We start from the raw sequence: 17,071 nt of genomic DNA on the forward strand, positions 1-17,071 counted from the left end.
AAAGTTCAATGTTTTTCTCCAAGTTCTATTTTAAAATTTCTATTAATCCCACAGGGAAATTAAATCTTGTTAGACATAATTTTCATGCTTTTATTTATTTGTTGAATATGTTTTGTATTTTATTTATTTATTTTTCGGTTTTATTTATATAATAAAACACTTTTGTAATTATATTATTTTCCTCAAATTAAGCATTATTAATGCTGATGGCTGTGGACAGGAAGGATTTCCTGTAGAGGTCTGTATCACAGCAGTGCAGAAGAAGCCTCTGACTGAAGACAATCTGTTTTTCTAAGACAGTCTCATGAAGAAGATGCTCAGGATTACCTGTAATGTTCTTTATTTTATGAAAAGTCTATTTATTTATCTATCCATCATCTTATTATGTAATGTTACCGCCTTAAACTAACTTTTTCATTTTGTTATGTAAAATTTTATGCTATATATATATAATTCATATATAAGTATCTAAGTATTTTTGCACTCTTAACTGAAAAGCCTTCAGAATTTCTTCCGAGTCCATCTGTTGTAAATTCAGTTCATAAAACTTAATTTTTATCGGATCACATCTCCACTCAATAAGAAATGTGAGATTATTGGATTTCACATTTAGTCTAAAAGAGTAGAAATCAAGTTGTGTTTAACTCCAGGGGAAAGATTAAAAAAAAAATGTTTTTTTTAATTCAATGGCTCAAATGTTTGCTTGTGGAGATCCAGAAAGTTAGCTATTGCTATGCACTCCAATATTCAGGACGTATCTTTTTACTTCCGCTTAATGACTAACTTTGCATTTTACACAGAATCCTAAGAAAATATACTGAAGCTAAATCTGCAGTAAATAACTTTTATATAAAAATAGACATTTCTTTATTTTGCATATTTACTATCCATCTTTAACTTGGATAGTTTCCAACATAGTACAAGAAAAATAGATCTAAAAGAGTATTACTGGAACTTTTGTCATTTTGCAGCTTGACACGAAGAGCTAGCTAGCCAGCTAGCTAGCTAGCAAGGGCATATTAGCAGCTAGTTAGCGCTAGCCTCAACAGCCTTGATCTACAGAGCGAAATTAAGATGTCTGGCAGAAAAGTCTAGACAGAAAAAAACTTCAAACACGACATTAAAACTGCAATATATAACTTTTATAGGAAGTATATTTTTTTTCCATATTTGTTGAAACTGTCAACATGTTGTTACAGCTTAACATGAGATAGATAATCTGTGAAAAGATCGATCTCCTCCAACTCTCCCAGAGCTATTATTACCAATCTGATCAAAAACAATCAGAGCCAGAAGGCGGGTCTTAACGCTGTCAATCAATCTCATGTTCTTTCTGTTAAATGTGCTAATTGCAGAGGAACACCTTACCATTACAGAAAAACCATTTATCCGCCGTTATCGGTGGCTATGCTAACTAGCCTTAGCATTCATAACAGGCTATGCTAGCTGTAGAGAGCATTATGTAACTTTTTATAAAAGTTATGCAGTTTTAGTGTTTTCAATGAGTCAAAATATAGAAACATGTGCAAGTGATAAAGATATTTTTTGAATCGGAGCCAAAATATATTGGAAATTATTATTTAAATAATTTCAGAAATATTAAATATTTAAACACTTTTGTCCGTTTAAGCATAAAATTCACGTTTTCTACCTATTTAACTGGACGCACTAATGAACGCATAAACGGGCAATCAAAAACAAATAAAAAGAAATATTCTTCAGCTGTTTGGGGGTGAAAAGAAGCGACTTGCCCCCATTTTGTGCCTTAAGCGTCCAAACCGTCCAACAAAAAGACGAACCGTCTCCGAGAAGCAGCGATTCCACTGTAATTGGTGTACACTGCCTTCAAAAGCCGGGTTGAGACGTACAATGCGTCTCCTGTGAAAGGAAACTCCAAAGCACATTAAAAGTGAATAAGTTCTTGTGTAAAGTGCGTTGGGGGTCACGCTGGTCACGACGCGCGCACCTCTCCAAAGACGCACATGTCTCCAAAGGCGCACTCTATGGTTTCTAAAAGCCAGTCACATTGTTGGGGGTCTCACAAGAGGAGTACATATGGCATCCGGGTTGCAATTAAATGTTTTTAAGATGTTTTTCCTCACTTGAAGAAGTTTCCTTTTTCTTCCTCCCAGCAGCTCTTTGGCAGACAGAAGAAGAGGGAGGGGGCCGCATTGAAAGGCTCCGCTGCTGGTTTGGGATCGACAACAATCTGGTCAGCGAGTTGTTGGACTTTGATTGTCCCCTTCAAAACGTCCTTCAAACAAAAAGCTCAAGACGAAAATAAAGCCCCACCTGGTTCCTCTGTTTGCTAAAGTAATAATAAATAGATTTGCTTTAATAAATACGCAAAAGGAGCCGCATAAAGCGGAGCGTTAATCAGCAGCGTCGGCAGGTATATCACCTGTTCCGCAGCTTGTTCAGTTTATTGTTAAATATTGTTAAATCACTTTCTGCCATTTCCGCAGCAACTGGCCTCTCGTGTTTGCCCACACTTTGCATAATAAGCGGGACGCCGATCATATAAAAAATCAAGAAGGGACAGACAGGTCCGAACGCACACCTGTCCAAGATATCCGAACATGGATTTGGCACCGGTGGGTATTTGTAAAGTGGCAGTATTCCGTTTACTTTAGACGTTTTCCAGCCTTTTTATAACAGTCGGCCACCATCTCCTATCGCACAAGTGTATTTGTCCAGTTTATTGAAAGCATATGGTTATCAGAATGCCCCCAAAACACATATTTAGACAGAAAGTTAAGTGGAGCTCTTTGTGAGCTTTTGTCAGTAAATCACGTCCTAGTCAAAGCTCCAAGGCTCCCGCTGCTTGTTGTCCACTCCACTAATGTTCAACCTCCTGAAGAAAACATCAAAACATAAACAGCGACGCGCCATCAGGTTGTGGCCAGAATGGGCATATTTTTGGAGATGTCGTGGCGCACAGGTGTTTGGCCGCTTTTACAGCAGAATCTGGGTTTGTTCTGTTACGTCACAGTAAACGAGCCTTTGAACTTTGAATCCGAACAGCAGGTTTGGTCAAATCGGATCCGGTTTACTCTGCAGCTCCGCGCGTAACTGTCTCACTCCTGACGGGGAAAGTTTGCGCTTCAACGCACAAAGCGAATGTTGAACCAAATGTGTGCGTGGTTAGAAACATAATTTTCTCCGGTAAAAGTTAAAATTATTATCTTTCTAAACGTTTAACGAAGACAAAATGTTAGTAAAATAGTGAAACTTTGGTTTAAAAAGTTGAAAAAATTATGTATTTTTCACTGGAAATTTGAAAATACGCGCAAAAAATCATCCAGACACAATTAGGCTGGAAATAAATGTTGTTTTGAAACAATTTCAGATATATTTATTCTCGATTATTTTACAGCAGCGGAGCTCCTGGAGGTGATTTTTAGCTAATTGATCAAATTTTAAAGATCATTTAATCTGCAGGTGCGATATTAAGGACGACATTTTGAGTGCGTAAAAGGTGGAAATACAGATGCTCTGTAGTTTAGCTAATTTATTCATCAATAAAAAGGATTTAGAGCATCAATAAACAGTTAAATTTAAACAGCAAAGTTTATTTTGAGGCAGATTTTCCATCTGTTGTCCCTGGATGTGAGTAATGGACGTACAAACATCACGTTTAACATCCAAATGAAGGATAAAACAGGCAGAAATTTATCAAAAACAACAAGATGTCTGCATGTAACCTTAGCAACATAAATTAAAATTATTGGATGGAATAAATGTCTTAACACACGAGAACACCAACATAAAACATTTGAAGGATTAAGTAGTTATTTGACTTTTTTTTCTGATTTTTTATTATTTTTTTATTGAAAGAAACTCACAACATTGTTGCTATAATTCCTTAGAGTTTTAGGTTCGAATTATTTTTCAAATAAATTTTGTATTAAATTGGTGACATAAAAAAGAAAAACGACTGGAAATTAATTTCCAAATGTATCATCTGAATTTAAATACCGGAACGACTTGCATGTTTTGTGTTCTGATGCAGAAACTGATTCATAAAATGAATTTTCTTCAAAATGTGCAACTATTTATCTGCACTGAAATTCTGCACCTGCAGTTATCTGAACGGATTTTAAAAGTAGTTTAACAACCGCAAAGCAGATAAAATGTTTAAAAATATATAGATATTTTTAACCAGATTTACAGATTTGCACCAGTTTTTGAAGCATATTATAAGAAAAGCAGTAAAGAATGAGGGGACCGGATGGGGACGCGCTGCTCGGGCGCTGATTGGCCATTTGTCGGCCGCTGTTGATTCAGGCTGCGCAAAAAGATAAGATAAAGGGCATATAAAATGACAAAGATGCGCATCCATCGCGCACTGTCAGCTGCACATAAACGGGTCTGACGCCTCAGCGACAGCAGAGGACGGCCGTCTGTCTGTCTCCGCGTCCCGTCTTCACCTGTCCGCAAAAGTAAGTGCAAACAGATCCACCCAGGTGAACCTTGTTTAGTTGGTTTAGATTAAAGTTGAAAATTAAAAAAAAAAATTAGGTGGAAAGTTGGACGTTATTGTTTGCAGGATTGAATCAGTGCAAAATGCCTGTTAATGGTGTTAAAATGTGCTAATTTGCGCAGGATGTCTTCCAGAGACTCTGATGAAAACTCGTCTGAACTGCAGCAGCAGCAGCGAAGGATGTGCGACAGAAAAGCGTCAAAAACGAGCGCAGAGCAGTGCGGACCTCGCGGCAGGCGCAGAATGAAGGCCAACGACCGGGAGCGCCACCGGATGCACAACCTGAACTCTGCGCTGGACGCGCTGCGGAACATCCTGCCGGCGCTGCCGGAGGACGCGAAGCTCACCAAGATAGAAACGCTGCGCTTCGCCCGCAACTACATCTGGGCGCTGACGGAGACGCTGCGCATGGCGGACCATCACGCAAACCCCGCGGCGTGGGACGCGGGATCTCCCCCAGAGTCCTGGTGCGCCGCCGCTGCTGATGAACTGAGCTGCAAAAGTTTTATTCCGGTCACAATTTATTTCAGATCGATCCATGGGGAGAATGTCATCAGAAACTCCTGGTAGAAACTTTGGGTTGAAAATGTCAAACTGTATGGAGGTAAAATATGGCCATAAAGTTGGCTGTATAAAGATAAAAATGAAACAGAAAAATTAGTTTGAAACTGAAAAAATAAATAAAGCTGAAAAAAATATTTGAATCTGAAATAAATTTGAACCTGAAAAAAATTCTAAAGCTGGAAAAAAAGTACAAAACTTAAAAAATTTAAACAGAAAAAAAAAATTAAAACAGGAGAAAAAATATGTGAAACTCAAAAAAATGTTCAAGTTTACTTTTCAGATTCAAGTTTTTTTTTCTTTTTTCTCCAGTTTAACATTTGTTTTCTTTTGAATAAACTTCCTGGCCCTAATTTAGCTCCATAAAACTCACTTTTTCCTATGTTTTGGAGCAAACTATTGTCATTTTTTCTAATTTTTTATTTTTTGCTGTAAATTATGCAAAACCTCTGGTGACATCACAGAAGGTTTAAAGGGACTCATCAGAATTATGTTCTGTATATATTTGTATTTTTTTAAATTAAATATGTAATACTATAACTTACATTTGTTGTCATTTATCAGAGGCGGGTGGAGTGCGATACTTCATAAAATTACAGAAGTAAAAGCAAAAATTGCAGCAGTAAATTGGCTGTCAGTGGTTTCAGATAATCTCAATCTGATTAAAATTAAACAAAACGGTGAGCAATCTGGGGCTAATCATGAGCTAGCCGCTTGAGCTAGCAGCGATATATTTCGGGCTCCATATTTCTAACAGACCCAGTCAGTCTCACATGACTTCCTCTGATCAGGTTTCTCTTTGTTGACAGTTTGTCACTTTTCTTTCCATAAATCTGGTTTAGTAAAAAGATAAGCAGAAGGTTTAGTTTGGAGAAACTTCAACCTGATCAAACTAAACCAGAACCTGCTGAATCCAACCTGAATCCATTCCTGATTAGGTAAATAAAAACTGAAACATCCGATTTGACAGATCGATGCAGTTCTAACTTCTTCTGTCAACAATAATCACAAAGCAAACCAGCCGTTTAAAGCTAAAGGATTTATTTGGCAGCCATGTTCCATCATGCTTTGGGCCGTTTCTGCAGTATAAAAATATTTATTCACTGTATAAAAATCCAAGTTTTATTCGGGGCGACTAACATTATTTAGAAAAACATACAGAAAAGCAGAACTTGAACAGTTTCATGATCGATAACAGACTCCAGGGACAAAATTAATGTGCAAATCGTGGTTTTTCTTTCTTTGTGTCTGAGAGCGGGAGGCGGCGTGCAGTCCGAGGCCGGCGGGGCGGGGCGGCGCAGCGCTCTACTTGGGGAAGACGGTGACGACGTCGTAGCCCTCCGGCGGAGTGACGCGCTCCCGAGCGTGCTGCTCGCAGTAAATCTGCTCCTCCACGAAGAAATGTCCTTTCTGCTTCAGGTTGACGTCGCAGGCTGTGCAGGTGTAGCACTCAGGGTGGCGAAACGTCTCCCTCAGCTTCACCACCATCCCCCTGGCGACACGTTCAACAGGGTCAGTCGCTCAGGAAGACCAAAGACCGGCACAACAAAGGGTTAAAACCAGAAATTTAAGGCTAAAACGTCATTTTACAGAGATTAATCCCATAAGGTGAGTCGATTAACTGAAAAAAACTAATTATCTGGTAATTTTCAACTTTTTAAAACAAAAATCTGCCATAAAATCTCAGGTTAAAGATGCTCCAATCTCCACTTTAACCTCAGTAAGAAAAACATCATAAATTATTTCTACACAAAACTATAATTATAATTTGATTTAGTAACAAAGCTGAATTTTTTAAAAAATCAATAAAAGATGTAATTAATAGACGGCTCCAGTGTCAAACTGCCTTCAGCCACAAGGTGGAGACAAACTTCAGATAAAAGTCCCTTCATTACCAGCTGACATCCCATAATGAGCTGAATCATGACTGGATGACGACTAAACCGGTTAGCAATGCGCTAACAAAATGTCTGACACATAAGAGAATCACTGTCCATAATCAAAATATTGATTTATAAATTATTAATGACCAAACTAACAGTTAACGTAAAGTTTGTATAAATTATCGTTTGTTCACATAGATATATGCGCTTAGATTGGTGTCACTGCGCGTTCAGGTTGCATCATAAATATGGCTACATAATTATCAAAGGCTTATTCCCACAAATACTTCGTGTTTTCTTCAGTATCGAGCCACTAAAAATAAAAAACTAAATTCAATTTGAGTATTTTTGCAATATTACTAAAAAAAAACCCCCAAAAAACTAAATTTCGTGACCTTTGATTCCCTTCTGGGCTGAAAACGTATCACTTCGTAATCGTTTCACAAGTTTCTATTGATAACTATTGATTAGTTTTTGTTTTAAACATCCGATTCCTGTTTTATCCAGTTTTCACTCCACATCGTTTATTTTGAAGCAGTTAAGAGAAACGGTGACGAAACTTTAAACTGCTGCTGCGCCAGTTACTCAGCAGGCCGTTGCTAGGCAACCAGGGAATGAGCGAGTTGCTAAGCAACCACATCGCGAGTGAGTGAGTTGATTCCACAATCTTTTCTGTGCGGTTCTGGATCAGAGTTTATTGGATTCACCGAATCAGATGCATCATCTATTGATATTGATCACGTGTTTATCGCGACATATATTTGTTATTGATTTATTGTCCAGCCCCACTTTCAGCTTGACGTTTTTTGGCCCCCGTCGCGACCTCAGTGCGACCTTACATACATCCGTGTGAATACTCACACAATCCCAGAGCCACATTTATCGCAGACGGGCAGCTTCTCCGTGCCCCCGACAGAAGATCCGATCTTTGTCGTCGGCGCCTTCACGCTCCTGAAGCCTGACGGTTTGTCTGCGTCGCCTACGAAACAAACAGAAATGTATGTTTTCATGCTATGAAGCCATTAATCTGCACTGCAGGAGTTTTGAACAGTCTGGTATCGGCACCTGTCTCCAGAATCTCCTGCAGCACCTTGAAGGAAGCGGACTGCCGCGGCGGCTCGTCGGACTCCTGGTTCTCTTGCAGCATCTTGTAGACCTCTGAGTCCGTTGGTAACGCCGGTCGCTTTCCCGCCGCCGCCGCCGCCGGCTCTGATGGCGCTCTGAAAAAAACTCAACATTAGCATCAAAACCGTTCAAACACGTCTTTGTGGATCACATAACATTAAGATACTTTGGAGACCAACACGACGGACGACACTTTTCTTTATGACCGAACAGGAATCCATTTTATGGAACCAGAGCGTGACAGGAAGTCCTTATAACAACAAAATAAAAGCCCCAAATGACTGCTGTGGAATAAATGTGTAGTGGCTTCAACACAAAAAGGCCTGATTAAAAACAACTCAAAGGTTTTTCAACAAAAATACTCCAGGAAACTCCTGGGTAGATCTGAACGCACTTCTGACTTTATTCTTTTGAAAAATATGTTGTTTCTTTCAAAAATAGACAAAAACTGATAATTTCTTACAACTTGAATGTGAAATGAAAGTTAATTTGATCCTACAAGTAAAAAAGAAACAAAAACAAAACCTTCCTGTCGTCACACCAGACATTTAACAGAAACAACACAGAGCAGAACTGATCTGCTCCGTGCTACGCCGCATTGATGCAGTAATTCCAAGCAAAAGGAGCCGAAACCAAGAAAAGACGGTTCAGAACCTGGACGTGATACTACTAGCATGTTGGAGAAAGGAAAAATGAAGCATCCGCATCTTTCTGGAAAAAGAAAAGGCCGATTCTGACTTTTCTTTTTAAGTGGCTCTTCATCTGGATAATCAGGTTTCTTTACTTTGGTTTATTAACCAAAATGCACTAATAAACCACACAAACCTGACTGGGTTCTGACGGGCGTTTAAGCAGAACTCACTTGTTGGGCTCGTTCGTCTGCACCTCGTCCACAGCCGAGTTAAAGTCCTTGATGTTGTCAGACGAGTAGAGGCCAGACGGACTGTTGTACTGGTTGGTGACGACCTTTGGGCCAAAGCCAGCAAACGGCAGAGCGCTGCGGTTGTGGGACGAGCCGATGTGTTTCACCTCCTGAATAACAAAGTAAAGCTTAAAGTGAGGTTCCTGTTCGGGCTGTTGGCTCCAACAGTGAGGCGGAAACTTCACACAGTGACGTTTTGATCAATTCAAACGCAAACATGCATGAAAAACTGCAGTTTTAATATTCAGCAGATCTGATTAGACGAGTTAAATGGTTTCATTTTCAGGGTTCGTTCGCTTCTCCAAAGTAAAATTCAAGCTTTTTCCAGGTCATTTTCAAACTTTTCCAGCAAAATTTTGGAGTGAAAAACAAAACAAATCAACTTTCAACAATATTAAACGACATAATTAATCACTTTTATTAATAACGTCTTGTATTTTACATTCTACATTAAGGACAAGATCAACTATAACAGAAGTTTATATTTTGAAATGTTTGTAATGCAGCAAAACACTCATTTAAAAAAATCCCATAATCTCACCGACATTAAATGTATAAAAACTTAAATAACCTTCATATCTGTTACACGGATCAATAATAGATATTCATTATACTGAAACAAACCAAATCTTAAGGAAAATGAGTTTCCTGCTCAAATCAAACAAATAAACAAAGAAACTTTAAAATAAATCTAAAAAAAAAAATTTCCATAAAGTTTTCTGGAATTTAGCAAATAGAAATAATTTTGGAAACGATAAAAGTTTAACTTCAGAGTGAGAAAATTTTTTGTATTTTAAGAAATTTCATGATAAATTAAAATATTTAAGCCATTTTTCATCATATTAATCATGATGATGATTGATATTTTGTTTACAGATAATAATTTTTATTTATGGCTTCAGTTCTAGTTTTTACTTTATAATAAATTTTGTTGCGTTTTATGTTGGATATTTAAAATATCTTCCAGTTCCTGTGTTAATTGTTCTCTACAACATTAAAGTCTATCAGTTGATGTACTTGCATTATTGTGACATCATCAATAAATGAAAACATCTGGCTCCAGCTGCAGTCCGTTTAATTCAAACATCTAAAACCCTAAAGTTTGCAAACCTTGAAAACATTTAAAGGATTTTCAAGGATTTCAAGTATCCGTCCGAACCCTGAATTTCACTTGACGATGCGATCCAACAAACGCGTCGCGACGCCGGCACCACATCCAGCTCATGCCTCGCAGCGGGAACACGCAGCGGGAACACGCAGGGGGAACACGCAGGGGGAACACGCAGGGGGAACACGCAGCGGGAACACGCAGCGGGAACACGCAGCGGGAACACGCAGCGGGAACACGCAGGGGGAACACGCAGCGGGAACACGCAGGGGGAACACGCAGCGGGAACACGCAGGGGGAACACGCAGCGGGAACACGCAGGGGGAACACGCAGCGGGAACACGCAGCGGGAACACGCAGCGGGAACACGCAGCGGGAACACGCAGCGGGAACACGCAGGGGGAACACGCAGCGGGAACACGCAGCGGGAACACGCAGCGGGAACACGCAGCGGGAACACGCAGGGGGAACACGCAGCGGGAACACGCAGGGGGAACACGCAGCGGGAACACGCAGCGGGAACACGCAGCGGGAACACGCAGCGGGAACACGCAGCGGGAACACGCAGCGGGAACACGCAGCGGGAACACGCAGCGGGAACACGCAGCGGGAACACGCAGGGGGAACACGCAGCGGGAACACGCAGCGGGAACACGCAGCGGGAACACGCAGGGGGAACACGCAGCGGGAACACGCAGCGGGAACACGCAGCGGGAACACGCAGCGGGAACACGCAGCGGGAACACGCAGCGGGAACACGCAGCGGGAACACGCAGCGGGAACACGCTTCAAGCATCTGCCGTCAGGATCTATTAACTCTGCAGACTCTTTTTAAACCACATCTGCAGAAAGTTTCAGCCAACAAGGATAAAAGCTTCAGATTTCATCCAAATGCTTGAAGCGTGTTTGAGAAAAACACACACAGAGGAGAGAGAGAGAGACAGAGAGAGGAAGAGAGAGAGAGAGACAGAGAGAGAGAGCGAGAGAGACAGAGAGAGACAGAGAGAGCGAGACAGACAGAGAGAGAGATAGAGAGACAGAGACAGAGAGAGCGAGACAGACAGAGAGAGACAGAGAGAGCGAGACAGACAGAGAGAGAGAGAGAGAGAGAGAGAGAGAAAGAGAGGGAGAGAGAGAGACAGAGGGAGAGAGAAAGAGAGGAAGAGAGAGAGACAGAGAGTGAGACAGAGAGAGAGAGAGAGAGACTGCGACTCCGTTTCCTACATGGATTCAAACTTTGGCCTCAACTTTCCCCTGAACAGCAGCGACTGAGTCTTGCATCACGGCTCGGCTGATAAACTGCGGTCTCCTAGGAAACCGCCTGTTGGGAAGCAAACAATGACTTCATTTCTGGCACACACAAAAATATCCCACAACCTTCGCAAGCGCACAAATATTTCAACTTCTAGGAAAACCGTGTGGCTACCTGCATTAAAAAAAAAGTAAAGAAAGGTGAGTTTTTGCTCCTTAAGGCAGTGATTTAAACACAGTGAGCGACGAAACGCACCCGCGGTTCTGACGCCAGGTTCATCTTGTAAGGGTGAGACTTTCCTTCCTCAGACGAGAGCGGAGACCACAGCTTAGTTTCTGACCTGCACAGCAGAAAAAAAACAAAACAAAACAAGGAAAATGAGGGTTAAAGCTCTGAGCTGCTCCACACACAGGATGGTTCAACGCAGAAATATTACCAAGCAGTAACAAAACGGTCCAGATTCAACCACAAATATCTCGGTAACAAGAGAAAAATAACTGACGAGAGAGTTTTCAGCAAGAACCAGGAGCTTGTTTAAGGTAAACAAGTCATTAATGTCGATGGAAAAAGGATTAGCTACTTCACTAAAACATGGGGAGAAAAGTCATGATACGAGTGAAATAATCTGCCGGTGGAATTTGAACTCGGTTGCTAGGTGACGGGCTGGGCTTGGGTGGGGTTGCTAGGTAACGGCACAGAGCCAGTTAAATGTGAAATAATCTGCCGGTAGAACCAAAACTTTTACATCAATATTGAGGAATTGCTGCCTGAAAAAGTTGCTGAAAAGTCACTTGTCTGTTAGTTTTGTCTAATTTCAAGCGAACTGAGATATTTACAGCAGAAACTGGACCAAAAACACGCGGTGGTGTTTAAATAAACCGCGGCTCTCCGCCTCCTGGAGGCCACTGATGTGATGCGGTGAGGCAAGATGTTAGTTGCGACACGGCTCAGAGCGCCTCCCTGGGCAAACAGCCGTCACCGAACACCTGGATGGAAGCTGAGTCAGCTTCTACGTGCCGCTGCAGCCCACCTGTCGATGGAGAGCGCCATTTCCTCCACGCAGCCCTTTATCTTGTTCTGCGCCTCCAGGTGAGTCATGCTCTCCGTCGGCTCGCCGTTGATCGACAGGATAATGTCTCCGATGCACAAGTTGACCTGCGCCGCTTTGCTGCCAGGGTTGACCTACGACGGCAAAACAAATCACACGTCAATGACACCAGGAGTTATTTGGGGATTTCCGCACAGCCAGAGCATTATTTAACGATTATTTCAGAGAACAAATAGTATCAATATCAACACGAGTTTTTATTTCTGTCCATCCTGTTACCATAACAAATTTTGCCAGACGATAAATTGTCTCAGGAGTCAATTTTGAGGTAATATGACGGTACTAGCATAACAACAAAGCAAAAACAAGATTTGAGGCAGATTATTTGCCTGGAGGAATTTTAATAAGCGATGTACTCGAATTATCCGACGAATCGTTGCAGCTGTAATTCAGAGTGAAAAACATTCAGGCTGATTTCTGAATGAATAAAAACGGAGTAAACTGAGTTTAACTGCAGCCTGGGCTCACATCGGGGCGGTGCATCCTCTTCACACACGCAGCTTTGTTTACAGTAAACAGACGCAAAGCCACTTACAAACTGGAGTTTTCAGTCTGCTGCCCAGAAGGCAGATGTTTCACGGAGATAAGGAGCTTAAAGTGGAGCGACTGGCACGGTCCAGGCATTCCTAATCAGGTTTCCTGGGTGGAGCGTTTACAACAGGAAGTCCAGCTGAGCACACACCGGACTCACCAACCTGCATTCTTACAGTATGTTTCGGTATTTATGGGAGCAATGAGAGAAGTGGCAGTAAAAGACAAATGAATACAGCCAGTTATCTGTACCCCATAATTATTGAGTGTTATACAAACAAAAGCTGAAATTGACAAAACATTTTTGTCACCTGAAATAAGATAAAACCGTAATTAAAGGGGAAAACTACAACTAACTGGAACTACATCGTGTGTCTATAAAACTAACTAAAACACACAGAAATAATAGATTTAATATCCTTTGTTTTGTGTTTATGAATCCATTTATTAGCCTTTCTTACAGTATCAAATTTATTTTTCCACCAGCTAGTTTACGTTGGTTTTTGGCAAATTATAACAAATTATCCACCTATGCTGATCTACAAAATGGAAACAGCAAAAGTTAAAACAATAATTTAATAAATTTTTAAAAAATATTGAGTATTTATTACCCAATCAAAGTATAGATAATGAAAATAAAATATTTTAATTCTGCACCTAAAAATTAACCAAAGTCTGAAAAAATAAAAATACTATTATAACTAATTTAACTAAAACTAACAAAACCTAGCAAACACACTCTAAAATCTAATTAAGACTAACTAGATGACTAAAAGAAATTAAATAAAACTGAACCACAATGAAAATCCAAACCCGTTATAACTCTGGAAGTAACTGAGTGATTCCGTCTGCTTTTTGAAACATCAGCCCATCATGTGTTCACAGCTTTGTTTCAGACGTTCACACGCTCTGACAAGTCTGGGGTTTCCTCAACACCCCCCTCTACAAATACAGTTCAGTGAAGGACGGACTGTAATGGCTGCTGCAGCTCCTGCTCACATTTACCCAGCTGTCCCTTAGAGCCTCACAGAGAGTAGCTAAGAAAATGTAATTAATTAATTACATTTGCAAAATTAAAACAAGGGTCACGACTTCAGTGTAAAAATTTCACGCAATTATCAGAATGATCAAAGGTTCCCGACGGAACAGTTTCTGGTACGTCCATATATCTGATGCACCGCTTCCCTTAGCTGAACGGCTGAGGCGGCAATTTGAATCTCTGATGATTAAATAACCTAAATAACAGATAAAAATGACTAAATATCTTAAGTGTTGGACCCATTTGCATATTTATTCAGTAATTTAGAATCAAAAAAGAGTTTTTAAATTGAAAATGTTGCTTATTTTGTCAACATATGGGTTTCTTATAAAATATGGCATAGTTTCCTGATATCTAAATGTTTTATTAAAGTTATATCTGTTCTACTTTAATGCTGCCTCCATCATGTCTGTTGCTGAGGAGCTGGAGCTCAGCTGGCTGAAAGGAGGGCATTATATTTTAACTTGTCTATATGGTCACCTTCAGTCGTTTGGACATATCTATTTGCTCTATGTTATCGTTTTGTTTTGATTTTTTGTTTCTCGGCTTACAAGCCAAAGCAGACAAAAAAAGCCCTAAAATATGTCAAAGTTAACTTTATGCTGTAGGAGCAATTATCACTAAAGAAAAGTTTATTTCATTAAAACACTTAAAGCCACATGAGCTCCTAACTTTTCAAAGGTCATCCTAATGACACATGATTAGATGGCAGCAAAACAAACAGTATTAGTCATGAGTGTCTGCCTGTAGATACACATAGATGTTGTAAAATAACATAGAAAGAGCGAAAGGGCACAGAGGTCATGAATGACACACCTTCCTGTAGCTCTCTCACTAAAAATTAATATTTTTAATGTTTTTATAATCTCACAGTCGCTCCTCCTAAACTGATGACAGTTTAGGAGAAACGTAGAGAAAGAACAAACTAAAAATAGACCAACTTTCAAATAAAGGGTTAATTTACCTCCGCATTCACACCTTAACGCAGGTAAACAACTGAACCCAGCTAGCTAAAACCGTTACTAGTTGAGCCGCAGTTAGCCTGACTTTAACCCAATAAATCCTCAATTCAGTTCCCGTTAGCCTGCGTTGACTAACACCGAGGCGGCAGCAAGGTTGCTGTGGACATGGCTGAACTGAAGTGTGAAAGTGAGAAGCCAAACTTACCCGGGAAATAGCCAGCGGCTGCTCGAAGTCCTTACCCCCGACGAGCCGGAACCCCCACGGGCCGGGACCCTGCATCACCACCCGGACAGGAGGCATCGCTTCAGGCTAAAGTAGGCAACTTTAGGCGTTAAAAACGACCGACCTCTGGCTCAGTTCCTGCTGTCTCTGACATGAAGCAGTCGGCGAGGTGAGGCTGAGCAGCGTTGCAGCGGAGGGGTGGACCCTCCGAAGACAATTGGGCGAATAAACGTGGAGGTTTTCCTCGCTGATAACCTGGTGTCCAGAGATCGTGTATTACAAAGATGAGTCACTGCGTTCTCACACCTACGTCCAGCCACTTCTTCTTCTTGATTTATATTAGAGGTTGGTAAAAAAAAACAAAAAAAAAAAACGTTAGGTACACAAATGACTCAACTTCTGGTAACCAGTTTTGGTCTTTTTCGGTTTTAAAATATATTAGCGTTAAAAAAGTTAAAGTAATCAATAAAGAGACATTATGAACTCTTAACTATAAAACATTTTTAGGGAACATCTGTTAATTCGTTAAACCACCAAGCTAATATGAGCTAATATGGGCTGTGATTATGATAATAAAACAGTTGTTTACCAAATTTCAGAAATATCTGTAGAGATATTTAACTTTTCTCAACAACAAAATAAGTCAAAAAGTTTTCAAAAAAAGGCTAAACAACCTGATAAATAAACCTGTTCTGGTGAGAGGATCTCTGGAGATAATGGTGAAAAAAAGGGTTTTTATATAAAATGAATAAAATTATGAGCAACCCTGACCATCCTCTTCAAGAGACTGCACTAGCTACATGTCCAATGACCAAATAGGTATTGCGAAAAAGAATTTGCTTAATTGAAACGCCAATAAAAAAAATGACAATGAAATAAATAGTAATAATAATAATAATAATAATAAAGAAAATTTAAAAAACTCACGTGTTTTGATGGAAAGTATTTGCGCTAATATGAGGTGGTTTTTCAGCTGTTTCGAAATGAGTGTATATCGCAAAACCACAATGGAAAATTTTTTCCGAGACCTACACAAATGGATGTTACTACTTGCAAACATGACGAAGAAAACAACAGGAAGTAGTAGGACGATGATGGCGCAGCATGATTTTTAATCACTTATTGCAAACAAACTTATTCACGTGTGATTTACGTTTCTTACTTAATGGAAACATGCAAGTGCATTTTTTAAATTTCTGACAGCAGAATGTTAAAATTTTTTACACATATTTGCGTCTGAAAGTCTTTTTTTGTCTTTATAACAAGCTTCTGTAATACAGATCATTTCCCTTTGGGATTAATAAAATATGTTTCAATTTGAATTTGAAAAAGTTAATAGTCTCTTAATGTTTTCTTGTTTATTTTTGACATAATCTGAAAGCACATTTTTGACATTTCTGAGTTTCCACATATTAAAACATACTTAAGCGTCCTTATAAAGACAATTTGCTGAAAGTATCTTAACTTTTTTCCCTTTGGAGCTGATAAAAGTTCTTAAAGGCAGAGCAGAGAGACCCCTCTTCACATTTCGCCCCTCTCATCTGAGCTCAGCTATTTGTTTCAAGGGGATGTCAGCCCTGCCTTTACGTCACTCTGTTATGTGCAAGCTTACCATTTATGGTAGAGCTAAAATCCCAGGATGTGGAATGTGCCGCTCCCAAGACCTGAACTCCAGCCAGGAGCTGCGCGCTGAAAGCGGCCAGTCTGAATGAAACACGCCCTCTCTGCTTTGCATGCGGGCTTTAAACTTCTGCCCCTCTGCTGCTAACGATCAGATCCTGCAGGAGAGTAAAGGTGGTACTGATTGTTACAACCACAGCCCGGCTAAAACTGTGTCAGTGCATCACTGTAAAACAGTGGCGCTTAACCTGTTT

At 40.1% G+C, this 17,071-nt stretch overlaps 1 protein-coding gene across 1 annotated transcript; it reads right to left on the reverse strand.

Annotated features, from left to right (window-relative positions):
* Positions 1–6,068: 6,068 nt before the first annotated feature.
* pdlim1 (PDZ and LIM domain 1 (elfin)) lies at positions 6,069–15,490 on the reverse strand. The gene is made up of 7 exons (XM_008430037.3): positions 15,180–15,490; positions 12,365–12,516; positions 11,590–11,674; positions 8,915–9,084; positions 7,993–8,147; positions 7,789–7,906; positions 6,069–6,536 (listed from the first exon to the last, which is right to left on the reverse strand). Exons 1-7 carry the CDS (start codon positions 15,273–15,275, stop codon positions 6,350–6,352), a joined length of 963 nt encoding a protein of 320 aa, XP_008428259.1. The 5' UTR covers positions 15,276–15,490; the 3' UTR covers positions 6,069–6,349.
* Between the last annotated feature and the right edge of the window lie 1,581 nt (positions 15,491–17,071).

This window comes from Poecilia reticulata, chromosome 15 (assembly GCF_904066995.2).
Source record: "Poecilia reticulata chromosome 15, P_reticulata-male-v2, whole genome shotgun sequence".
In the NCBI taxonomy this organism is placed as follows: domain Eukaryota; kingdom Metazoa; phylum Chordata; class Actinopteri; order Cyprinodontiformes; family Poeciliidae; genus Poecilia; species Poecilia reticulata.